Source organism: Neophocaena asiaeorientalis, unplaced genomic scaffold (genome assembly GCF_003031525.2).
Source record: "Neophocaena asiaeorientalis asiaeorientalis breed wild unplaced genomic scaffold, Neophocaena_asiaeorientalis_V1.1 scaffold45, whole genome shotgun sequence".
NCBI lineage: Eukaryota > Metazoa > Chordata > Mammalia > Artiodactyla > Phocoenidae > Neophocaena > Neophocaena asiaeorientalis.
The window spans coordinates 10,793,309-10,804,679 of NW_020174642.1; the positions used below are offsets into that span (position 1 = coordinate 10,793,309).

The window sequence follows — 11,371 nt, forward strand, 5'->3', positions numbered from 1 at the left end:
ACAACTCAATTTGAAAATGGGCAAAAGGACTTGAATAGACATTTCTCCAAAGAAGATACACAAATGACCAAACAAGCACATAAAAAGATGCTCAACATCATTAGTCGTTAGGGAAATGCAAATCAAAACCACAGTGAGATAACACTTTACACCCACTATCAATCGTGGCTATAAAAAACAAAACGCAGAAGATAAGCGTTGGTGAGGATGTGCAGCAACTGGAACCTTCATGCACTGCTGGTGGGGATGTAAAATGGTGCGACTGTGGGACACAGTTTGGTGGCTCCCCCAAAAATCCATCATAGAATTATCTCGTGGCCCAGCAGTTCCAGTCCTGGGTGTAGAACCAAAAGAACTGAACACAGGTGTTCAAACAAATGCCTGTACACGAAGGCACTACTAGGCACAGCAGCCCAAGAGTGGAAACAACCCAAATGTCCATCAACTGATGATGGATAAACGAAACGTGGTCTGTCCGTATAAGGAGTACTGATCAGCCACAAAAGTGAAGCACGGATTCGTGCGGCAGCGTGAATGAATCTCAGAAACATCAGACAAAGTGAAATAAGCCAGACACGAGAGGTCACAGATTGTATGATTCTTTTTATATGAAATATCCAAAACGGTAAAGCCATGGGGATGGAAGGCAGAGTAGTGGGTGCCAGGAGCGGAGGGGAGAGGGGAGTGACTGCTTGATGGGGGAGGGGATGAAATGTCTGGAACTCGACAGAGGTGGTGGCTGGACGACCTCTAATAAACGCTACTGAATTACACATGAAAAATTGATCATTTTAGGTTAAGTGGATTTCACGTCAATTAAAAAACCCCAAACGCTCAAGCCACTCCAACCAACCCATCCCCAGGTGGACCACGCTGCTGGGAGAAGGGCCACAGCGCCGACGCACGCTTCCTGGGTCCCTTTCCCCTGCTCCCCACTCTGGACTCCTGGGAAAGGCACTGGCCTCTGTCTTCAGTCCCCCTACCACAGTCACGGCAGGGGTCCATCCGCCTGGCTGAGTTCTCTTTGAAAAGATTTGCTTGCCGAAACATCTTAAGAGAAAGTTAGTTAAAGAAAAACACATCTAATCGAATAAATCATGTATAGATTCATTTAGGTGGCCAAGTGTTAATGACGGGGACCTATAACATCTCTGCTGGGCCCGGGCTAAGCAGTAAGCATCCTTGAAACCCACTGTGACAGAGTGATGCCCAGTGCCAGGTGGCTAAAAATCACGTGTTTGTTTGTTTAGTGTTTATGAAAGCAAAAGAGAACAGCCACACGGCCCTGGGGGGTAGTCAGAGCTGGGCTGCGGCCCCGGCACCTCCACTTCCCGAGTTTGTCTTCTGGTTCCGCTCGCGGGCGGCCACGAAGTTCAGCAAGTCGATGGCAGTGACGACTCCGAACACCATCTGCCTCTTAGTGGACTCCCCGTGGCTGTGGTCTGAGGGGCGACAAGGCCGCAGGTTCAGAGGGGCCTTCATACTGAGCGGATCTGAGGCGGCCACACCCCCGGGCACAGGGTGGCGGGGGGCGTGCGGGGAGGATGCCCCGTGTCCACAGGCACCTGTGTGCCCCGGCAGCCCAAGCACAAGCGCCGTCCCCTCCCAACACAAGCCACTTGGGTGAAGCTGCAGACAGCAGGGCCCTGACCCCTCTGAGCCACACCCACCAGGGACGCCCGAGTGTCACATTCATTCAGAACAGCCGGTGGTCGCCCCTGGTGCCCAAGGCCCGAGTCGTGGCATGAAATTCCAATCCTGCTCACACCCAACACCACCGGCTCACATCTCTGGCCTACAGTTCTGTGTTCAAACCCATGCCTTTCTCTCAGGCTTAGAATGGATGCAGGCCGCTGGCCCCCTGCCCTGCCGCCCAAGGGCAGAGAGGGTGATGGAGACGGTAAATTTTACATTTCAACTCGACTGGGCCATGGAGTGCCCCGATACTGGGCGAACATTCTGGGTGTCTTTGGATGAGATCAACTCGTTTGGATGGACCTAGTAAAGCAGATTGCACTCCCCAGTGTGGGTGGGCCTCATCCAGTCAGTTGAAGGCCCAAATAGAACAAACGGGCTGACCCAACGCGAGTAAGATGGAAATGTCCGGCTTTGGACTCGGAAACATCGACTCTTGGGGCCTTGAACCTGGCCACTAGCCCCGCAGGTCTTGGGACTTGCCAGGCTATAAGCCATTCCTTAGAGCAAATCCCTGTGTGCACACATCCTACTAGTTCTGTTTCTTCGGGGAACCCTGACCGACAGCTGTTGTGAAGCACACAGCGGGCCGGGCAGAGCTCAGCAGCCAGTGGCAAGTGCCCAGGTCGCACCCCATTCCACCAGACCCCACTTCCCTGTCTGTCCCTCACGCCTTTGAGGGCAGAGGTCACACAGGGTGGGCTGCTGGAGACAGGCCAGGCACCCTACTGGCCGGCTCGGAGCACCTCAGGAAAAAGCAAGGGGCACCCAGAAGAGATGAGGGGCTTCTAGGCAAAGGGGCAGCTTTGGAGCACTGAGCCCCACGGGGGCGGGCAGTCAGAGCGGTCTCCAGGTCCCCCGGGAGACTGGCCAGAGCTGGGTGGGCAAACTTTCTGTAAAGGGCGGTAGGGTCTCTGTTATGACCCCTCAGTTCCGCCCACACAGCACGAAAGCGGCCGCTGACCGTGCTTTCTGACAGGGCGGTGTCAAAGGAAACTTTATTTACAGACCCTGAAACCGGATCCCACATCAGGGTGTGTAGATGTTCAAACACGAGTGTGTGACACAAGAAGGGGAGCCTCCCACCCAAACTCGGGGTCCGGGGCCTGGACGCCCTCCTTGGCACTTGGAGGCTGCGATGCTGACCACAGTGCCGCTCCCCAGCTCGAGGGGTGGGCGGGGCGTACACACCTGCAGGTCCCCCCCCACCCCCAAGGCCAGGTCCCACGCTGAGGAACCGAGGATGGGAGAGGGTTAGGTGGGGGCGCCCAGGCCCCGGGACCAGCCCTCGGCGGGCGGGAGGGCGGGCTCCAAGGCCCCCCGCACTGGCCCCAATTCTCGGGATTTGTATAACCCTCGTCCTCTCCCGGCACCAGAATAACATCCCGGGCCTCCAGAGATGCGGCCAGGAGGTCCGGGAAGGGCTTTATGAGCAGGCTATAAAGCCCTGTGATCTCACCGCGAGCCGGTACCCAGGTTGGCCCACAGCGCGGTCCCTCTGAGATCTGCACCCAAGGCTGGGGATCAGCTTCTCCAGCTCCCAGGCGCCCTGTGCGCTCACGGCAGGAAAGCGCACACACAAGCCTGGGCCGGGGGCCCGGCGGCCAGCACCCCACAGGGCTCACGCCCCCACCCACAGCCCGCAGAGGGCCCCACTTACACTGGATCTGCTCATGGACCACCAGGGCGAAGTGGTCCATCTCCAGGATGTGCGAGAGCTTGCCCAGAGGGTCCGTCAGGTGGATCTGGAAGGGAAGCCGTGGTCAGCGCTCGCCAGGGCAGCCCAGCTTGGCCGGAGCCCGAGGAAAGGAGCACAAGGCAGCAGGAGGGGCCGGCGTCCCTCCAGAAGGTTCTTCTGGAGCCTCTTGCTGACTTAGAGACTGAACGAGCCTTGACACACGTGAAAGGACACTTGGATGACCTGGAAGAGTCCGTATGTATCACTCTGCAAAGAGCCAGCAGGACGGCTTCCCACAGTATGATCCCACCTCTATGAATTTCCGGAAAAGGCAAAACTAGTCAGATTGGCGGTTGCAGGGTTCAGGCGGTGGGGAATGGGTACAGGGATCCAGGGCACGTGGGGCACATACACTACTGTGTGTGACGCTCTAATGGGTACAGGTCACTGTACATTTGTCAAAACCCACAGAGCTATAGAACCCAAAGACTGAACCCTCAGTAAACTAGTGCCTTTAGTTACGAACAGCGTTAATATTCGCCATCCATCGGAACAAATCCTACATCAGTGCAAGATGTGACAGTACAGGGCGTGGTGAGGGGCGGGGGTACAGGGCCTGGTGAGGGGAGGGCAACGTGAGCGCCCACTCTGGGCCATCTGCTCAGTGGACACACGATGAGAGCTTCCAAGAAAAAGAAAACAAGGACACTTGGGTCCATCTTTCAAACCCCAAGGCGATCTCCAAAGCTGTGAGCCCCACTGGAACCCCTTCTAGGTCGGCTCTGGCAGCGGAGGCAAGTCCCCTGGGAGAGGACGCAAGCTCGGGGGTGGGAGGAGAAGCGCCAGCAGTGCCTTAACCTGTGTAAGGAGGGTTGGGTACCACTGCCCGCCAAGCACTAGTGCGGCCGAGCGGTACACAACACAGCGGCCCCGGGCTGTGGAAGCAACTTCCCCCATGCTTGCCTTTACGAGGTCAGACGCTGGGCGTGGTCAGTAGACCACGGGGGTCAGGATTTCTCCTCTCCGCCGGGAGAACAGGGCGGAAAGGGGGCGCCACAGCTCCATGGGCACCTCCCCCTGCTGCTCACGGCCGGCGGCCAGACCCCCGTGGCGGCAGGAAGGGGCAGCCCTGGATGCGGAAGGTGTACCCAGGAGACAGGACCCACCCAGGTTTCCTCAGGGCCCCGCATTCTCCTCGGGACCCTGTCTGCACCAGGGATGCCGGGGACCCTGCTGAAGGACGTCCTGTGTCCGCTTACACCCACCGCTTGGTTCCTGGAGCAGAGCAGGCACACACGGCCCCACCCAACATCTCGGTGGCAGGGCGTCGAGACCCCTGAGGGCCTGGATGGCACTAGAGCCCAGGGAACTTGGGCTCGGCTACACCTCGGGGGAAGGCTGCAGCTGGAGTTCAGCCTCGGCCACTAAGGGGGGTGACCTAGTGGAACAGGGAAGAGCCAATCCTGACTACAGGCTGCATCTGTTTCTTTTACTTTAACCTTTGCTTCCCGTTGCTTTTGTTCGCTAAAAGGACAGCCTGCCTCGGGGAACCCTTCTGCCTAAATGTTAAACCCAAGTGCCTTTGTTCAGGGAAACGTCCTGACCCTGCCCACCCGTGGATGGCTGCAAGAAAGAAGAAGCTAACACAGCCCCTCCCCGAGGCTGGCCATTCCAGGGGACATTTGCGTATCTTATGGCCTTTTTACTTTACTTCCCCACCTCCTCCCCCTCTCCGTTCTGTGAAAGAAACTGGCATCCAGACCCCGGGAAGACGGTTCTTTGAGACATCAGTCTGCCATCTTCTCCGTCTGCTGGCTTTCCAAATAAAGTTGTATTCCTAGCCTCGACACCTTGTCTCCCGATCTACTGGCCTGTCGTGCGGCGAGCAGAGCAAGCTTGGACTCAGTAACATTAGAGCGCTCGGCTCTTCCCTGGGGGAGGGGAGGGCACACACAGCAGAGAGTCAGCAGGAGAGGCCAGAGACACACCAGGACTGGACTCAGGCACGGGAGGGGGTGGACAGCATGCACACCACACCTCGGAGGGACCTCAAAACACTCTGCTGGGCTTCCCTGGTGGCACAGTGGTTAAGAATCCGTCTGCCAAGGCCGGGGACACGGGTTCGAGCCCTGGTCCGGGAATAGCCCACATGCCATGGAGCAACTAAGCCCGTGCGCCACAACTACTGAGCCTGCGCTCTAGAGCCCGCGAGCCACAACTACTGAGCCCGTGTGCCACAACTACTGAAGCCCTCTCGCGCCTAGAGCCCGTGCTCTGCAACAAGAGAAGCCACCGCAATGAGAAGCCCTCGCACCGCAACAAAGAGTAGCCCCCGCTCGCCGCAACTAGAGAAAGCCTGCGCGCAGCAACGAGGACTGAACGCAGCCAAAAATAAAAAATTAATTTTTATAGAAAATAAAGCACAAACCACTCTGCTGCATGAAAGAAGCCAGACAAGGGTACACACGGTGGGGCTGCATATGCGCACGAGCCCGGGGAGGGCGCACAGTCTACAGGACAGGATAGACGTGCGGGGAGGGGAGAGGAAGCTGAGGTAGAAGTGGGGGAGGGGGTGGATACGCTCACTCTTGACTGTGGTGTCGCGGGTGTGTGTTCATTTCAAAATCATCAAATGGGACACGCTATGTTCAGCTCAACGCAGGGAAGAGGAGGGGCAGAAACTTCCAGAAATGCTGGTGGGCAATGGCATGGGCGGAAAGGTTACCCCTGCTCAGCCTGGCTGGCCACCCACATGCATGTGACGCCGGGCCCTGTGCTCCCCACTCAGGGGCCACGGGGCCAGGATAGCCTCTTGGAGCTTCCACCAGACTGGGGGGCAATAAGTGCTCCAAGAACACACCCCGTGTGCTAGGTGCTCGGGGCCTGGGGGTCAGAGAAGCCGAGAGGAGGGGACGGGGGGGTGGGGGGCAGGAGAGAGACAGCCGGTGCCAAGGCAGCAGGAAGGGACCGGCCCGTCTGAGAACCAGGGCAGGTGGACGGCAGGAGTGGAGGCAGCCGGGGTCGCAGGGCCGGGACCCTCCCGGCTGGGCTTGGCAGGAAGGGGCAAGACCCCACCCACGTCTCCTGTGGTCTCTCCAGCCGCAGAGAGTTAGGGCCAGGAGTGAGGGGCCGTGCAGGGACCACGCTAGAGGCGATGGCAGCGGGGTGGATATGGGGAGAAACACACAGATGCTGGTGACATTTCGGCTACGTGTGAGGTGGGGAAACAGGAAAATCAAATCCATTCCTAGATTTGGGCTCCACCTGCTAGCCTTTCAAGCGGGAGACAGCCAGCGACCCAGCACTCCCACTCACTGGGGGTCCGAGGAGAAAGGAAGGGGTTGCGGAATGCCAGGAGACCAGGGAGAGGGGCTGCCCTGACCCCAGGCACCCTCGGGGACGCAGAGTCGGCTCTGCCCTGGCCCATCACAGGGTGGCCATCATCTCAGGATGACCACGGGGTCTGACCAGCCCCGGCTCAGCCCCCAGAAAGTTCTAGTTCTTATTAAGTACTTAGGCGCGCCAGGTGGTCTTAACTGAGGTGGGCACAGGACAAAATCAGGGCCCGGTGCCCTGGGAATGGTCATGCTGGCAGATGCCCGGCTCGGCTGGGATGACGGTCCCTGGGCTTGCCAGTGACCACAGGCGTTGCCAAAGTACGGGCGTGGCTGAGCCCTCACCAATGCTGGCCTTTCCCCACCTGGGGCTTCTCGCTTTGTGAAGCTGGGGCGAATTGTCAGATTTAGGGGTCTGATGGGATCTGGGGTGGTGTCAAGGGTCAGGGGCGAGGGACGCGTGGCCCCGCCTCCCGGGACAGAGCTGGTCTCAGCACCGACTTCTCAGGCCTCGCGAGGATCGTACCTGTTTGAACTGCTTGTAGATGACTTTTCGAACTTGGTCCGAAGGCTGAACCTTCCCCGCGAGCAGGGACGACAGCATGTTCCCCAGGGTCACCATCCCCAGGATCACCCTGGGGAAGCGGAGGCGGTGCAGGAGTCAGCACTGGTGCCTCTCCCGCACTCTCCACACCCCACCCCACCCCCTGCCAAGACAGCAGAGTCCAGCACAGCCACCCTCAGGGTCAAACCCAGAACTCCTCTTAGAATCAACCACTATCTGCCCAGGGTCTCTGTGTGGCAGGAGCCGAGCAGTGACCAAACACCCTGCCCTTGGAGCTGACCGTCCAGTGCAGGCAACGGTAAACCAGTGAGTCCTCTGGGCATCTCCATTCTGACAGGTGTCAAGGGTGACCAGCTGGCCAGTGTCGTGGGACATGGGACTTTCGGTGCTAGAATTGGGACAGTCCCGGGAGAGCCCTGATGGTGGGTCACTGTCACCAGGGCACGTCTGTCACGGCCTTCCACTGTCAGGCACATGCCCAGAGCCAGGGCAGGACCCTACACCGGCCTCCTGTGCACAGGCTGGGTGCAATGGGCTGGGACCAAGGCATTAAAGCCCAAAGGGTTAATATAAGCAGTCCCCATCCTGGCCGGTGCTCAGGGACCAGCCGTCCAATACTCTGAGCATCTGAGTGCAAAGTGACCAAGGTCAGCCGGCCAGCTGTGGGGTCCACTGGGCTGCCCCGTCCAGCACCGCGGACACAGAGCAGCGTGGAGCACAGGCTGGAGGCGCCCAGCAGGGCCCTCTGAGGGCAGAGCTCTGGATGGAGGCTGAGACTGACCCCGACTCGTCCACCACGGGCGCCTGGTCAAAGCCCTTCTCCCGGAGGATGTCGATGGTGTGCTCACAGGTGACCGTGGGCAGCACCGTCAGCGGGGCCGACAGGCTCAGCTCCTGAACTCGGAGGTGCCACCACCTGCAAGAAGAGGGTGGGCGGGAGGCTGAGTCCAGGACAGGGAGACCGCAGGGGCGCCCAGCCAGGTGCAGGACAGCACACGTGCCCTGGGTACTAGGAACGCAAGTCCCGAGCCACACGCGTGTGGTTGGGGAGACATCTCTGCTCAGAGGCGTCCTCACCATGGCTTCTTCACCAAGAGGTCCTCCTCCTTCATGAAGCCCTTCTGCAGCATCCACTTGTCGCTCAGGAACTTGGACCTGCGGCACCGCAAGTCACCAGGGTCTCACCACCACCTCTGCCCACACTGAGGGTGGAGGTTCTCAGAGAGAGAAGGCCCAGCATCCCTCCCCAGACCCCACGGTCCAGCAGAGACCCCAAAGGGGCTGGCTGGAGGCTCTGCGAAGAGGCCTGAGAGCCATATTCCAGAAGACCCCCTAGGGAACTGTGGTCGACGGGGGCATCTGGTCAACCAGGGCTGAATGAGCTCAGAGCACAGCAGAAGGTTCTGTGGTACGCTGGGACTGGGACCTGGGACCCTTTTCTGCAGTGCTTGCACCTGGACAAACGTCTTCTCAAGCAACAGATACAAAGGGACTATAAGGGACTAAAAATAACTGCATGCACAGCACAGCTGGGGCAAATTAAGGACAAAACAAGATAGAAAAAAACCAAAATCCCAACTGCCACTTCTGAGTTGCTGGGAGCAAAAGCAGGGTCCTGCAAATGCCCCATGTACACAGTACCACAAAGGGGTGGGCAGACCACCTAAGCCACCCCTCCTGACCCCTGGACCCACCCCTACCCTCACCCCACTTAAGGGACCAGCTCACCCCCTCCTCAGCGAGAGAGCAAGGGAAGCTGTTACTTGTTTCCACTCCCGCCTGCTACAGAATGAGTCCCAATAAAGCCTTGCCTGAATTTCTTGTCTGGCCTCTTATTAATTTCTATTGATTAAAGAGTCCAAGAACCCAGGTGGGTAACAGTTCTGTCCCGGATCCTGTGCCGTCATGTCCCCTCGGGGCTCCTGGGTGGCCTCTTCCCTGGCTGTCCTCATGTCTGCTCTGGCAGAGGGGGATGAGGGACCCCATCCCACCTGGGGTCAGAGGACACCAGACCAGGCCTTGGGGTCTGCCAGAGACCTGCCCTAAAAGGGCAGATGAGAAAGCAGCTGACAAACAGCTGCTTAGGCCTGGAGCTACAGGGGCAGGCTTGGAGGGAAGACCCGCTGAAAGCCCAGAGTGACTTCAGTTTAGGGGTGAGGAAACTGAAGCCCAGAGGGCAAAGCAGAGTTGTTGACCCTCACCAGCCATGTGGCTGACAGGGTCTCGGTGCTCCGGCCGGGTGTCAGGCCTGAGCCTCTGAGGTGGGAGAACCAAGTTCAGAACAGTGGTCCATCAGAGACCCTCGTAATATCAATCGGTAAGAGCTCTCCCAGAGATCCCCATCTCAAAACTAAGACACAGCTCCACCCAACGGCCAGCAAGCTCCAGTGCTGGACACCACATACCAAACAACTAGCAACACAGGAACACAACTGCACCCATTAGCAGAGAGGCTGCCTAAAATCATAAGTTAACAGACACCCCGAAACACACCACCAGAGGCAGTCTGGCCCACCAGAAAGACAAGATCCAGCCTCATCCACCAGAACACAGGCACCAGTCCCCTCCACCACGAAGCCTACATGACCCACTGAACCAACCTTATCTACTGGGGCAGACACCAAAAACAACGGGAACTACAAACCTGCAGCCTGTGAAAAGGAGACCCCAAACACAGTAAGTTAAGCAAAATGAGAAGACAGAGAAATACGCAGCAGATGAAGGAACAAGGTAAAAACCCACCAGACCAAACAAATGAAGAGGAAATGGGCGGTCTACCTGAAGAAGAATTCAGAATAATGATAGTAAAGATGATCCAAAATCTTGGAAATAGAATGGAGAAAATACAAGAAATGATTAATAAGGACCTAGAAGAACTAAAGAGCAAGCAATGATAAACAACACAATAAATGAAATTAAAAATTCTCTAGAAGTAATCAATAACTGAAAAACAGAATAACTGAAGCAGAAGAACGGATAAGTGACCTGGAAGATAAAATAGTGGAAATAACTACTGCAGAGCAGAATAAAGAAAAAAGAACGGGGCTTCCCTGGTGGCGCAGTGGTTGAGAGCCTGCCTGTCGATGCAGGGGACATGGGTTCGTGCCCCGGTCCGGGAGGAGCCCACATGCCACGGAGTGGCTGGGCCCGTGGGCCATGGCTGCTGGGCCTGCGTGTCCGGAGCCTCTGCTCCACAACAGGAGGGGCTGTGGCGGTGAGAGGCCCACATACCACAAAAAAAAAAAAAAAAAAAAAAAAAATATGATCATCTCAATAGATGCAGAGAAAGCTTTCGACAAAATTCAACACCCATTTATGATAAAAAACCCTGCAGAAAGTGGGCATAGAGGGAACTTTCCTCAACATAATGAAGGCCATATATGACAAACCCACGGCCAACATCATTCTCAATGGTGAAAAACTGAAACCATTTCCACTAAGATCAGGAAGAAGACAAGGTTGCCCCACTCTCACTACTATTATTCAACATAGTTTTGGAAGTTTTAGCCACAGCAATCAGAGACGAAAAAGAAAGAAAAGGAATCCAAATCAGAAAAGAGGAAGTAAAACTGTCATTGTTTACAGATGACATGATACTATACATAGGGAATCCTAAAGATGCTACCAGAAAACTACTAGCGCTAATCAATGAATCTGGTAAAGTAGCAGGATACAAAATTAATGCACAGAAATCTCTTGCATTCCTATACACTAATGATGAAAAATCTGAAAGAGAAACTAAGGCAACACTCCCGTTTACCATTGCAACAAAAAGAATAAAATACCTAGGAATAAACCTACCTAAGGAGACAAAAGACCTGTATGCAGAAAACTATAAGCCACTGATGAAAGAAATTAAAGATAAAACAGATGGGGAGATATACCATATTCTTGGATTGAAAGAATGAACACTGTGAAAATGACTTTACTACCCAAAGCAATCTACAGATTCAGTGAAATCCCTATCAAACTACGAATGGCATTTTTCACAGAACTAGAACAAAAAATCTCACAATTTGTATGGAAACACAAAAGACCCCGAATAGCCAAAGCAATCTTGAGAACGAAAAAAGGAGCTGGAGGAATCAGGCTCCCTGA

The 11,371-nt window shown here is 56.1% G+C and overlaps 1 protein-coding gene across 1 annotated transcript in view; it reads right to left on the bottom strand.

Annotated features, from left to right (window-relative positions):
- Positions 1-583: 583 nt before the first annotated feature.
- The window catches only part of CBS (cystathionine beta-synthase), a 26,926-nt gene continuing 16,138 nt past the window's right edge, over positions 584-11,371 (bottom strand). The window contains exons 12-16 of the mRNA XM_024758444.1: positions 8,351-8,428; positions 8,055-8,189; positions 7,235-7,343; positions 3,356-3,440; positions 584-1,442 (exon numbers count right to left, since the gene is read on the bottom strand). Of these exons, the coding sequence (XP_024614212.1) occupies positions 1,297-1,442; positions 3,356-3,440; positions 7,235-7,343; positions 8,055-8,189; positions 8,351-8,428 (553 nt within the window). The 3' untranslated portion in view covers positions 584-1,296. The remainder of the gene's footprint in view (positions 1,443-3,355; positions 3,441-7,234; positions 7,344-8,054; positions 8,190-8,350; positions 8,429-11,371) is intronic.